This window comes from Lacerta agilis, chromosome 9 (genome assembly GCF_009819535.1).
Source record: "Lacerta agilis isolate rLacAgi1 chromosome 9, rLacAgi1.pri, whole genome shotgun sequence".
Lineage (NCBI taxonomy): Eukaryota > Metazoa > Chordata > Lepidosauria > Squamata > Lacertidae > Lacerta > Lacerta agilis.
The window spans coordinates 2,787,291-2,802,656 of record NC_046320.1 but is presented as its reverse complement, the minus strand read 5'-3'; the positions used below and the strand labels follow the sequence as shown (position 1 = coordinate 2,802,656).

Sequence of the window (15,366 nt, the reverse complement as noted above, 5' to 3'; positions counted from 1 at the left end):
TTGTTATAGGCAACAACTTTATAAAAAGGACTATAGAATATTTTCTTTTAATTGATGGATAACAATGAACCATTCTGTTTTAAAGCCAAGAATCATTAACCTAGCTACTGGAGAAACTAACTTTTTTTTCCTTAAAGTAGTTGGTGCAGTTAGGCAACGCAATATTATTCACAGTTGACTACCGAATGAGACATTCACGTGTTTTCTGATTTATTTCCTTTTCTATATTCCACTTCTGTCCACAGTAGATTAACAGCTTTCCATGGTACAAGCTCTTCATTTGTTGTAACACTACCAAATATGAACAATGCTGCCAGAAAACATTTCTACTTAAACACAAAGGTAGAATTACCTATTTATTTTATTTATGAAAAACATTATCAAAACTATGTCACAGCGGTTTACAATATAAGAACATAAAGCCATACAGTAAAATCATAAAAAATAAAGACAAGTTAAAAGCAAAAGAATAAAAAAACAAACATCAGTAGACCATTGTGGAGGATGTACTCTTACTTGCCTGTATAGGCCTGGTGAAATAAGAAAGTTTTCAACAGGCATTTAAAAACTGGCAGAGAAGGCACCAGCTGAATCTCAATTGTTAGGGTGTTGCACAGGACTGGGAAGATCATCCCAAACTCTGAAGCAAATTTGTTTCTTAGATTTTTTGTTGCTGTTAAAAGCACAGTGGGTTGCCTCCAACTAATTTATACTCAATAGACCCACTGAAATAAGCGGACCTAAGTTAGCCATGGGTCTAGTCTGAGAAAGGCTCATATTGGAAACAGTCCAATCTACTGAGTAATTTTCCTATACAAGCCTCATTAAAGTGAATGGGAACTGTACAAGAGATATTCAATGGAGCTTGCAAAGGAGAACTTTCGGTTGGATTATGTCCTTCATAAACATACCAACACCACTATATGAATCCGATCATTCTATGAATATCATCATGTTTCATATTATCATTCAAAGAAATATTTTATCAGCATTTCTACAGAGCGTAAAAACTATATGGAAAATCCTGGTTTTCCAAAAAGAAGCAATCCCTCATCCTGTTTTTAAGTAATCATCGTCCACTACTAATTACAATTAATTCACATGCAGAAAACATGAAATAAAGTTTTAATCTACATTTACCATTTGACCTTGTCATGAATTTCGCTTATTGCGCCTCAAGGCCCCGCCCCCCCAAATCCACTCCCCAGAATAAAGACAAGATGACACAGTAATTAAGGTTAATGTTAGTGGGCATAATTTAGGCCACAACTTTGATTACAGAATGTGAGAGGTATTGGCTTAGGCATTGGCAAACAAGACTATATCTGACTTCCGGCCCGCTTTGCAGGAAGTCTGGTAAGGGTAAACCCAAAAGGATGAGCCCTGCCAACGTGAACCGATCCGAGCATCCTTTGGGTTCCCTGGGGTCGTAGCATGGCCCTAGCCCCTCCACGGGCTTCGGACAAGATCCAAACCCCCGGATTCCTTTCGTGGAATACCCTAGAGCATGGAGGGGCAGGTGATGGCCGCACCTCCCCTTCCCCACACACTGCTATTCCAATGCCTAACCGCCAAACCTTACAGAGTTGTGACGATTGCTGAGAGGTAGGCAAATACCAAGTGGCCAATGCCAATCTGCCAAATGGAAAAAAAATCCTACCTGGCCCCTATTTCAAAACAGGCAACTGAACAAAGTCCAAAGCAAGGCCAATAGCAAAACCTGAAAAAAGGGGTGGGAGGGTGGGAGGACCATGGCGCAAGGCAAAAGGGAACAAAATGGCATCACACCAGAGTTTAAATCATCCCAGCCACACCCCCGAGCCTCCTGATTGGGTGCTCGGTGCCGTGATGTGGCCGGGACACCTCACTGTGACCAGGGACATTGTCCCGCCCACACCGAGGTGGGAGGAAGTTTGCCCGGGAGGCCAGAGCGCAACACGCCTCCACTGTGAGGCGGAAGCAACTTCTTCCCACCCAACCCCCATTTATGTCCACACACAGTACAGTTTAACTCCCAGGTATAAGCGAAGGTTTTTGCTGAATGCATGCATGTGAGCCAGGGTACTATTGCAGAACTAAAATAAGTCACACTGTTTTAGAACATCATAAATGAGCCCCTGTACCTAGTTTACTGACTGAGAGAATTCCATGGGGGGGGGTTGGGGGGTCTATTGGATTGTCTCAGGGTACACTCTTGCTACTATTGTCATTTATCATTCACTTACCTCTCCGCTTGGGCCCAAATGGCACTACCTCCCCAGAGGGGGAAGACAAGGTATGTGCAGCTTACTGCTCCTACTCCTTCCCCCTCTCACTAGATGGAAGGTGCTCTCTGCAACAGTAAGTATATGAGCAGCAGGGCTAGGTGGAATTCAGATCTCAACAGGTTCCCACCAAAGCCAATCCGTGACCCAGATTCCGGCCTGTATACTTACATTAAGTTGCAATCTGGGAATTTGCACTAGGACTTTAATTTGTGGAATGGAGCAGAAAATCAAATCAGATATCAATTTTAAAGAACTCATTTGCAGATATCCAAAACATTATTGTATGATACATTTACACAGAAGTGTTATAGTTTTCTTCTTTTATAAAACAAGGGAGTCTAAGCTGTATTTGAGGATATCCCAACCCATCGAAATTCAGTGTAGTGCTGTCTTATCCCACAGTGTAAGAATTCATTACTCAGTACAAACAAAAAAATAGCATTTACAAGCTGGTTTACTTGAAAACTCCTAAGCTTATTTGTGCAGAAATTAGTAAATTTATACTGAGTACCTAGAAATAACTAAGTTTTAAGAGCAATTATCCCAATAGAACAGGCAGCTCAATGCATTAACCTTATGAGTTACATTAAAATGTAACCTTTAAACTTCACACTACAGCAGTACAACATTTCCTGCTCAGAGAAAGCACTCCAGCATCAATTAATCATCACTCAGTCGAATATACCATCAACATTTTTAATTAGCACTGATGCACTCTCTTTTCAGGCCCATCCATCACAATGGCTGTTTAAAAACCTGACTTATTGGACTCTGCTTAGGAAAGGATCTGGATAATATCTGTGAGAAAAGGTATCATTCTTCCATCCACCCTACAATGCTGACCGATAATTCCTACCCCTTCTACAAGTTGCTGATAACAACTGCCCTCAGGCTAACCAGCCAGCTGTAAATCAAGTAACAGCAGCTCCTATGCAGTCTGGGTTAATTTTAGGTCACAATTTATCCAGCAGGAATGTTGACTTGACACTTGCATGTTTTGCTTATAGATGTGATAAACGGACGAAACACTGATTGAGCTTGTCAGGATCAAGGAACAAATAGGGGAAAACCTTATGTAAGAAAAAATATTTTGCCATAGTAGTCAATGGTATTAAATAGAACTAGATTTCAAGCTGAAATTAGTAAGCCGCTACATCATCTTCTAAGTGCCATGGCAACATAATGATTGACTGCCATGCAATTAAAATATTTATGGGATTGATTCATTAGAACAACTTTCTGCAGCATTTCTAAGCACCATTTTTCCTGCAATAATGGCTCACCACTTCATATCAAGCAGTTGACCTCCAACAAGTGGATAGTGAAAAGAAAACCTTCAGAGCATAACGGAAGCTCAGTTGTCCAGTCAAATCAATTTTCTATCTGACAGCATAGTAAGGAAACAGCAACTTTTGAGGAAGTACACTTTTTGCAAAGGGAATGAATGCAGCTAGTAGTAGTGAATGCTATTAGCATGCCTTTTGGAAGTACACAAAAGGAGATGGGAACAAAATCCCAGTGACATGTAAAAAATATAAGTACTGTCCTTCTCATGTTTTTAATACTGTTGTTGCATTTTTATTTAGTACTGTATGCCACCCTAGTAATTTATTTCAAGACTGAGGTATAAAATAATCACATACCAGAGGACATGGGGAGGGGTCTTTAGCAGGTAATTTGGGAAACTTACCGTGCAATTTACAGTGAAATCTATGTGTGTCTGTTTAGAGGTAAGCCTAACTTAGTTCAATGGGACTTGCTCAGGTATGGGTATATTACTCACACACACTTTCTTGGGAACAATCACAAGTGAAACCAGTGGAACCTCCTTCCAAAGAAACACACATAGGATCAGGTTATTAATTTTTACACTTAAGTCATTTTATTTTTTCCCATTGCACACAGGCCAAACAAATCAAAGTAAGGCAAAAATTAAACATCCATTTCCAGCACTCCATGTAACTCAGTTCAAGGTAAGTGGAGTGGGAGGGCAGGAAAGCCCCATACATTGCTTAATTAAATCCAATAAATTGCTAGTGTAATACAGGTGGCAACTGTTTTAGGTGTGTCCAATTGACATGCGATCACTGAGGCAGGGGTCCTTTTGAACCCAAAAGAAGGCAGAATGGGGCCAGGGCAGAATGGGGTGGTGCGCACTTATACGTGCTCCGCCAACACATGCAGGAGCTTGGAACGGAACCCCACGCGAAATGGTCACCATGTATATCAAAGGTTGCTGTATTCACAGCCCAGATCTGGACAGCTGATTCCAAGATTACCGACTCCAGCATGTTGCTCTGCCAGAATTTTGATTCCTTGCATCTTAATGATTAGCAGGTTTATTGGAGTTAAAAGCTATCAGAGAGAGCCAGTGTGGTGTAGTGGTTAAGAGCGGTAGACTCGTAATCTGGGGAACCGGGTTCGCGTCCCCGCTCCTCCACATGCAGCTGCTGGGTGACCTTGGGCTAGTCACACTTCTCTGAAGTCTCTCAGCCCCACTCACCTCACAGAGTGTTTGTTGTGGGGGAGGAAGGGAAAGGAGAATGTTAGCCGCTTTGAGACTCCTTCGGGTAGTGAAAAGCGGGATATCAAATCCAAACTCTTCTTCTTCTTCTTCTTCTTCTTCTTCTTCTTCTTCTTCTTCTTCTTCTTCTTCTTCTTCTTCTTCTTCTATCATTCTTTCTTGTAACTTGAATCCATTGGTTCTAGTCTAACCCTTCTAGTCTAACCCTCCAGCAGGAAAAAACAAGCTTGCTCCATCTTCCATGTGATAGCCCTTTAGATATTTGAAGACGGCTCTCATATCTCCTCCCAGTCTCATCAAGGCTAAACGTATCAACATGACTAAATGTCATATCAAACCTGAGCCTCAAGCTTTTACATTATCTCCTTCCATTCTCCTGGCACAGCTGCAAGGTGTTCAGAAAATTCCACTTTGTTTTGATTAAACACAGTTTAGCATTATATCCCAAACCTAAAGCAAGCCAGCTTCATAAACCATGGTTTAGGAAACAATTATTAAGACTAACCAGCATTTGCCTATTTTCAAGTGTACCTTTAAGCTATAGTTAGTGAAAAATGGAAGCAAGACCTTCCCAACTCCTCTTTGCAGTAGTACCAGATGAGCACGGAGTACTAGGTCTACAGGTAGTACAGAGCAGGAGAAGCCTAGGTTCATACAGCTTGAACTTCATAATGTTAAATCATTACTTAATGCAACGCCTGTGCTGCTTCATGTTTCGTCCCTTATAGTCACTTTCAACCACTTTGTCTTTTGTCTCTATCTGCTTTAAGTTCATGTGAGTTATAACCACTTTTAACTATTAGCTTTTATCCCTCTCCTCTTTAAGTCTTATGTGTTTTATTTTATTTGCATGATTGTATCTTATGCTGGTCTGTGACCTTAATAAAGTTTGATGGCGATAATGTTAAGCAAATTTAATATTGCCAAGTAGTGATTTACATCCCTTCTACAGCTACTCTATATCCTAAGGTCAGAAATTGAAATAATACCCTGGTGGGGTTTTAGGTGTATTCCCATTTTTACAGTTCAATTATGTCAGAATCACAGCTATCCACAGAAGTTGCAAGAACTGAAAGTCCACAACAAGATTGGTGTAAATACTTTCCATCCACCTTAAACATTTAAAATCATGACAGGACATCATGGCACCCAGAGCTATGTTAGTTCTTATTTCCAGGACAGTGGACTACTTGGTTTATGGTACTAAGAAAAGAAGAAACAGATTCTAATTAAAGAAAACACACAGTCACCACTCTACACACCGCAAGGAAAAATGTTACCATTGAGTGATGTGTAAAATTAACAGAACAAACTCTGCATAGTGGAAATCACATTCATGCAAATTTGTATGAAGCTTTTTCAAGTGCTTTGATAACAAGTAGGAAACAAAAGGCATGAAGTATAGCATTTGAAAGCCCTTGAACAAGACTTCACACAGGGAACAGAACTACTGTATAAACATATTAATAATATTCACATATTTCAAATAACTAAGTTAGGAAAATCAAAAGCTGCCTTTATACATTTGCACCATGCTGCAGTTAGGAGGGACTGTGATGGCTGGGCATTCTGCCTTTTCTGTAGCCTCACTCCAATCGTTTGTGGAATTTGGAGGGGAAAGAAAACCTAAACAAACATTACTTTCTAAAAAGTTTCCACTGATAAATGCAGACAGTGCGCATCTTCCAGTCTGTAAATGTAAGAGACGTCACTTGAACGAGTTGTTAGCGTTGGCATTTCAGTCAACTTACAGATGAAATACTATAAAATTGACCACTTATTATTTGACTATAATCAAACATTGCCAAGTATTCTATGAAAGCAAGAATATCACTGTGTCCATGACAGCTTACTTTTGTATTATGCTAGGATGTCAAGGGCAGGAACGATGGAGGGCTGCTTGCCCCTCAGCACTGAGGCTGTCAAGAGGGAAACCTAACAGCAAAGCAAAACTTCTCTTACTGGCTACCTGCTATAACTGCAGGAATCTCCAAAGAGGTACAGGAATACAAGTGGTCAATGGCAAAGGTCATGGTTCAGAATTCCTTCTTGTACATGAAGTAACCATCTGGTCTGTAAGGCTCTTGTGAAGGGCTGGACTGCAATCTAAAAAACAGCCACTGAAATAACTGTTGCCTTCTGCTTTAATTTCATTATCCACAATTTATTTATGTATAATGCATTTGCATATATTGAGCCTAGAGTTTCAGGATAAAAACCAAACAGATTTCCCCCCATGAATGATTCACATTTGTTATGCCGTTATAGTAAGTTACATAACGCTTATTGTGCTCTTTACTTGGCTGCTCTTCAATCTGCTAAATTATTATGCTGCAGGTGGCCAGTTACTGAATATTTTTTCTACTCTGTTGAGCAGTACCCTAGAATCTACTGTAATTAACAGTGACATAGAAAGTTTTACAATATACCATGGTACCTTGGTTTTCGAACTTAATTCATTCCAGAAGTCCGTTCGACACCCGGAACCATTTGAAAACCAAGGCGCGGCTTCCAATTGGCTGCAGGAGCTTCCTGCACTCAATCAGAAGACGTGGAAGACACGTTGGACGTTCGGCTTCCAAAAAACCTTCACAAACCAGAACACTCACTTCCGGGTTCGCGGCATTCGGGAGATGATTTGTTCAGGAGCCAAGCCATTTGACAACCAAGGTACTACTGTATATTGTGACACATGAAATTACTTTGTTTCTGCAATGAGCCAATTGTCGTATCTGTAGAGTAAAAAAGAGCGTTTTTCTGTTGTTCTCATAAAATTGTTACTTTAAAATTTATGACCAACAGTTGACTAGTCAATTGACCAAACCTTGTTTGATTAGGGCAACACCAAACCTTAGGATTTGCTAAAATGATTGTGGGGAAATTAGGCTCCTGTCAGTATTCTTGTGACTTAACACATAGCTCTTGCCCCATCATTCTATCCTTGCCCCATGACACTAAATTGCCTCTATGATGTTAAGCTCCTCATGGTAATGGCTTGTTGGTTTATTTGTTTGTTTGTTTGTTTTTGTTTTCCTTATATTTATGTGCTATCTCTCAAAAGATTATTATTAGGAATTAAGGCTATGTTTTGTTTATTGAGCACAGTTTAAGAAAAAGGAAGATGAATAACAATGCAACCATTTTGTATAAGAAAAATAAGGAAAACATACTGGCAACATTTTCCAAGTTTTATGGGTAATGTCATGCTGCAAATCACTGAAGCAGGCTATTTCCATGAAGTGATAACCCCCAGCAGACTAAACATTGTGATTGCTGTCACAACATAGCACCCCCATTTGGTCTAATGCATGAAATATTACATTCTACGGGCCAGAGCCTGCCAAAATCAATGAACAATGGTGCCAGTAAAATAGAAGGGACCACACATGTACCAATGTCTACAACGTTGAGCTCACATAGTTGTACTGCAGATCTGTGCATATGGAATACACTGCTGACCTGCATCTTAGCTCAATCACCAAAACATTCCAGCTAAACAACAGTTCAACAACTTACTTTTATTGCCTACCAGAGCCACATGTGGCTGAGTTTCTGACTCTTCGTTGACCTTCTTTACAACATTATACCAATCTTCTACATTTTCAAAGCTCTGTTGGTTGGTGATATCATACACCAGGAGGACAGCCTGAGAAGCAAAATATATATGTAAAGCACAGTATGTTGAGATGTCTAAATTTATATTAAAAAATCTATCTTTATGTCAACTTAGAAATGAGACAAACTGAACACTTACTCAATGTTAATTCATACAAGCTCCCCACCACCAGCATTAAAATGACACATACACAGAAAATGTTCTAAAATGCAATATTCTAGAAGAGGGACAGCCCTTGAAAAAATAAGAGTTTCCTTTATTTTAAGGGTTATGTTGCACTCCTAATCATATTAGCTAAAACTGCACTGAAGCAAAGTAATTGACAAACGGAGAAGAATAGCTGAGGTGTCAACACTGAGATTCTCATTTGGGAGGCAAGTCTACTCTGGTGGTTTCTGAAATTCATAGCCAGCCACTTTGGACAATGCATGGCTCATCACTCCACGGCTAGGGAGTTCTAGTGCTTCAAAGCACCCCATGTTGTAGAACGGTATGTCAAATCCTGTGGAATAAACATGCCAGGCTAGCCTACAAGGTTGTCACAACCTCTGCCCATACCCACAGGGTCTTGGAAATTTTTGTCTATGGATTTCAGTGTAGATTTGCCACTCTGTAAGCATCACACTACCACTTTAGTAATATGGACCTCTTCAGCAAGATGGCTCACTTTTTGCCACATCCAGGGCTTCCAGCAGCCAAGGAGGCTGCCCAGCTGCTTATGCAACACATATTATGCCTCTATGGGCTCCATGTAGGGAATATATTGGAGAGGAAATCTTAATTCACAGCCCATTTATAGCAAGCCCTTTTGCAACTTTTGGGTATCAATCTCAAGTGGTCTTCCTCCCATCATCCACAGACGATGGTCAGACAGAATAGACCCAACGCCATACTGAAATAACTACACTGTTGTGTAAATTATCAACAAGACGACTGGATCACAATGCTTCCCCTTAAAAAGTTTCGCCCACCCTGCCACCCAGCAGTCTGTTCCCCCCCCCCATCAACTATGGAAACCACCCACAAGCCCCCTCTGATCCCCACCACAAAATACTTTGTCCAAGACCTTCCAACTATGCATCAACTCCTTCAAGAGCACCTGGGCTGGGCTAAAACTGCATCCAAAGAAATTGCAAGTAAACATTGCCCAGAGGGCACCAAACTCAAAGTGCACTATTCACTCATCATCTTCCCTCAAAATGGATGCTCATCACCTAGGACCTTTCCAAATTGAAGCACAGATCAACACCATGGCATTTCAGGACCACTTCCTGTCTTCTATGCGGATGCCCCAGCATTCACTCCTTACACCCCTCTGCATCCAAGCATCCTTGGGTGGCATCTTGGAGATGCCACCTGTGCTGGTAATGGTGGAAGAAGAAGAGGAATATGAAATGACTCAGATTTTAGACTCTCGTCACCATGTTAGTCTGCTGCAGTGTCTGATAGGGCTATGGACTAGATGAACACTCCTGGAAGGGTGTCATAGATGTACACACCTCTGAGCTGGTACACCACTTTCACAGGCACTACCCCATGAAGCCAGATCCAAAGACCAAGAAGGGGGGGCATCACTGGAGGGGAGATGATGTAACAAGTCCTGAGGTGCACCAGGTGCAGTGGCAGGCTGAGATGGAGGAAAGGAGGATGGAGAACAGGAGGGTGACATTGGGAGGCAGGGCTAAGACTAAGGAACAGAGGCTGAAGCAGACAGATTCGTTCCCCCTCCCAGGATGTGACTGTCTTGGGCTGAGGAAGCAGTCCTGCCACCCCCACCCCCACCAGGAAAGGAGTGCAGCAATGGAATCCAGTGAGGGTGTTAGCCCACCAGTAGATGTTTAAAAACCAGGGTCAGAAGGGCCTCCCCTTGACACAGCCTGTTTGCCCAGGGCCTGGCAGTGCTCCCAACACTGGGAACAGGCGCATCCTCCTTGATGCAATGAGCATCTGCACATTTGGCAGCCTCATGAGTCTCATGAGTAAGCATGCCTTGCCCTATATTTAGAAGCTTGGCAGATGAGCTTGCCAACCTGCGAGGGCAACTCTGTTGCTTCTGTGCAGTTCTGAATTCCTTGCCCTGATCTTGGACTTCTTAAATTGGATTGCTACTCCCAGCCCATGTAGCCTCATCTTTCCGTTCATTTAGCCTGAGTGTAGTGGCTGCTGTGACTCATTACTTGCTGCTGAGCATATAAGTTCTTCTTCTTCTTCACTGTCATCGGCAGGACAGCGCCTAGTTCCCATCACCCTCAAGTTTGCAGAGTCTTAATTATGAATCTCTAACCTTGAAATTATAATAGAGTGAAATTGACAATATTGTTCAGACAATGGTTTATTTATTCTAGCAACAGACTGAATCAGTCATGCCCAATAAAACAGATATATGGAAGATGTAAAAGGGATATGATAAAACATTTCTGGGCTAAAGTATAAAAAGTAAAGTCTAAATAAATATGGATGTCCACAAAGTTACCAGCACTCTGGGTATCAAATTTATATCCACAGCTATATTTTTGTAATTCAAGTGCAACTTCTGCTGTAGAGCACAAAACAGCATTGAAATTTAATGAAGCAAATCTGAAATCAAAGGAAATTGAGGAAAAGAGGTTATCTGATAAGTTAAAATGGTAATAGAATTAGTGTAGTGGCTAAATATGAATAAGGATGTCTAGGGTTCAAATTGTGCCTATTATAGTTAATTCAGTAGATGGTCCCATGCAAGCTATTGCTTTTTAGCCTCAGTCTCTCATCTGCAATAGGGAGATACTAAATAATGACCTACCTGGCCAGACTGCTCTAAGGGATACTAAAATAATTTATATTAGGTGGTTTGAACACTCAAAATACGGTACTTCATATATCAAAGCTAACTATATACATTTTGGGGAAGAAATGCCTCAAGAACAGATGGGCACTATTTCCATGGGCTGGCTGCATGGGAAACATATTTTCAAGTATTTCACATTCCCAACTGCTTTTAATTTTGTGTACCGGTATATAATTTGCTTCCATATATTGAAGTTACCATATTATTGAGAGTTAAAATTTAATCTCATTTTATAGTGCTTCCTCGTCTTATGTAGGAAAACATGATGTGGCTCAAGAGATGCAGCAAGGTTGACTCAGGTTTGGGTAAGCTGCAATAAACATCTGTTAACTTCATTTCTGAAAACGACTAGCTTTAAAATTTAACAAGTTCGCCCATTTTTCTTCTACTAATGTGCAATTTCCAGTCTCTTCAATTAACAATCCCTACTCTATATTTACACATTGCCACACCCCCAGTTTCATCTGGGCCTCAACCACCTATTTTCCTCTTTATTCAGGGAGAAAACAAAAATAGGTTCATCACAAATAAAAATGGGCTGTGGGTTTGAGTGAGGAAGTGTTTATTGTACATATTTATAAATCAAGCTGTCCAAAAAGCAGTACTATAAAAAATCAAGTGTTCTTTTGTAGTTTACTAACAACAGAGGGTGCACTGTTTCAAATGCTTCTTATTCTAAACAGAAAAGAATGTGTGTAGCATTACTGATAATTTAAAAATTTGCCTACTTGTAAAGCACAGTTCATTTTCACTGCTCTGCAAAAACATTTAGCTACCTAGTTGCTTTCTTTTGTTTGCCCTCCTAGAACCTCAGCTGGCTGAATGAATTTAATAGCATAGGATTGCTCTTAATTTCCTCCTTCTACCTTTGCTCCCCAGGAAGCATCTGCACTCAAAACAGCCACTATGCCTATTTAGATATCCATGGGGATATCTAAATAACCTTGACGAAAACTGCTATTTTCAACTTAAGCCACAATGCAGGGCCATGAACATCTGTTTCGGAAAGCTGTTAGGGATATACAAACTAGCACCTTTCGTTCATAAAAGGAAATACTGTTCAAGCAATCCTGTGCTAAAAAAATTCAGTCTACAAAACCAACGTTCAAAACAGTTTCACTTAAGCAGATGTTTACATTTTACTAGCCTCTTAAAATTCTACTGCAAACTATCATTTTTACAGTAAGGTCCTAGAGAAGCCAACAATAAGTAACCACAGTAATTTATAATTTTTTTAACCATACCTGTGCGCCATAGACATATTTATCCAACATCTTGCCTCCTATTGTTTGGCCTCCTATATCCCATACTTGAAGAGTAACATTTACATTTCCTGCAAGAAGGGGAAAAATAACTGATGTATGTATTTGACATAGTTGGTTTACAAAAATCAGATATAAATAATCTTTACAACAGAATATTGAAGCAGCAACACCATGTGTTCCACCTATGTCAGATGTGCTGTTGCTGATGTATTTATCTTGTATAAACGCGATGAACAGTAGGGTTTGCCACTGCCTACAGCAAACCATGCCCTGCATTTGACCAGGATCCAGACAGCAATGCAACATATAAAGGAGCTTTAATCATGTTTTCCCAAACTACACCACCACCACCCATATCACATTGGCAAATAGTTTTTAAAAAACAAACAAACAAACAGAACAGTCATGTCAAATGTTGATTCTTCTCTTGATTTTTTTCCTTAATAATATTTTTCTGGATGCTTTTTGAAAACCTTATTGATTTGCTTATTTACATCATTTTATCTAATGTAAGTCTGTTAAAATAGCAATATGATAAGACATGGTCTGCTGTGCACACAAAAAAGACACGGGTCACACGGGACCCAGACAGCATGTGGGTGGGTGGGTGGGTGGGTGTGTCCATGATAAGCATGCAGCATAGTTAGGATCCAAGAGCTATTAAATAATGTCAAATTGCTTGCACAAACCCACTGGGGATTTCTGACAGCAACTCTATCTCACCACCACCCCTCCATTGCAAACAGCTCCGCCCCTCAATTTACTTGCTATGTTACCAGGAGGGGCTGATGTTCAAGGAATGCAAAATTAAAACCTCACTTTGGTGCATAAAACTAGGTAATAATAATTATTTTTATCATTTATACCTCGCCCAGCTGGCTGTGTTTCCCCAGCCACTCTTGGCAGCTTACAGCATATATCAAAACATAATAAAACACCCAACATTAAAAACTTCCCAATGCAGGGCTGCCTTCAGATGTCTTCTAAAGGTTATGTATTTCTTTATCTCCTTGACATCTGAAGGGAGGGTGATCCACAGGGAGGGTGCCACCACCAAGAAGGCCCTCTGCCTTCTTGGTAAGCACTTATGCTTGACGGTCCTGGCTACAAGCTGAGCACAACAAAATTTTGTGCACATTATTTTCCAAACAGTTTGTACCTGGTAACATCACATCATTCATTATTTGTGAGTGCTCAGTAGCAGCCATTTTCCACTTATTTGTACTAATAATCTGACACAAATTTTGTTGTGGGCAATTTCCCCCCTAATTCAGCTGAGAAGACATGAATGGTGTGCAAAGCTATATTCTATTTTCACTTTTCTCTGTTGCACTTCCCACAGTAACAGCCATGTCATTTTAAAAATTGCAGAGCAGCTCTTCTGTTTGGAAGAGCAAACAACTGCAGAGAAATTGAAAGTAAAGCTTTGGCTGACCTTGCTCACAATGGATCCTGGTTATCTCATTGATAGCAGAGCTAGAAATACAGACTCAAAATACTAAAAGGTTGCACTTTTCGGCAATAGTAACTGGACTTGATTTTAACTATTGTGTCTAGTTATTCCAATAGTGCTTAGCTCTTCACAGTGTATATGTACTTGGACTAGTCAGTATACTCAATATATTGTGAATGCTAAACCAGCACCATATTCAATTAATAAATATTCCAAAAGCAAAACACCTTCAACGTGACTTCAAATATCTCATGAATTGAGCAGTGGTTTTTAATTTTTCTCTAGCAGAAATCCAAATTATTCTAATACCAAGCCTTTATAATACTTTGTATAATATAGGCATGATCCAGCCAATTTGAAACATTTCCCAGTCTCACTGATCTCACTAAATAAAAGGTTAAATCTCACCAACAGGAATTCATTTGTTTGCATCACACCCCCCAAAAATGTAATGATAAAGAAAGAAAGATGTTAACAGTTAAGAACCAGCTCCTGCTGGAATCAGTTCATGTCAGATAAGTAGTATGTCCACTTTTGCACACACTTTAAAAGTACTTACATCTAACAAAATACTGAACACAAGAGTGTAACAAATTGCAATCAGGCCTCTTCCATTTAAAAGAAATGTGTATGTATAGAAACAACTCACATAAATTATTCCCTATGCCACCTTTTATAACCAGTGTTAACATTATCACGGCAAAATATACTGCCTACATACATTACATTTTAGAATATAGTTCCATGAAATGTTCGAACAGCACAGCTTGCGTAATACAAAATACAGTGGTACCTCGGGTTAAGAACTTAATTCGTTCTGGAGGTCCGTTCTTAACCTGAAACTGTTCTTAACCTGAAGCACCACTTTAGCTAATGGGGCCTCCTTCTGCCGCTGCACCGCCAGAGCACGATTTCTGTTCTTATCCTGAAGCAAAGTTCTTAACCTGAAGCGTTATTTCTGGGTTAGCAGAGTATGTAACCTGAAGCATTTGTAACCTGAGGTACCACTGTAGTGATTTTGTGCTCAAAATCTAAGCAGCCAATGCATTTTTTCAGCTGAACAAAAATCTCAAAGGGATGCTTTAGGTCACAATTCCAGCATCATAGTATGTTACTTTTTATGGACAGAAGCTCTGTGCCATCGTAACAATGAGCAGACTAGTGAAAATTCAATAGGTGCATTTTTTCCCTCAAAACTGCATTTTCTCTGACACATGGCTCTTAGCAAAGCAGTTGGTCAAGACAAGAAGGTGGCAAAATCCAAAACAGTGCACATATTCAAGAGCAATATATACCAGTATTCCTAGATTCCCATGTTACAGATGTCAACCTGAGGAAATGGAAGGTATATGCGTGTGTATGTGTGATGAAGAAAGAAAGGACACCCGTTTGAATTTTGTATGTTATAGTGCAG

The 15,366-nt window shown here is 40.1% G+C and overlaps 1 protein-coding gene across 2 annotated transcripts in view; it reads right to left on the bottom strand.

Moving 5' to 3' along the window:
• Positions 1-15,366, bottom strand: part of RAB28 (RAB28, member RAS oncogene family) — a 58,557-nt gene that overhangs the window by 29,368 nt on the left and 13,823 nt on the right. For both annotated transcript variants that reach the window (XM_033159690.1, XM_033159691.1), the window contains exons 3-4: positions 12,479-12,567; positions 8,308-8,437 (exon numbers count right to left, since the gene is read on the bottom strand). In XM_033159690.1, the coding sequence (XP_033015581.1) occupies positions 8,308-8,437; positions 12,479-12,567 (219 nt within the window). The remainder of the gene's footprint in view (positions 1-8,307; positions 8,438-12,478; positions 12,568-15,366) is intronic.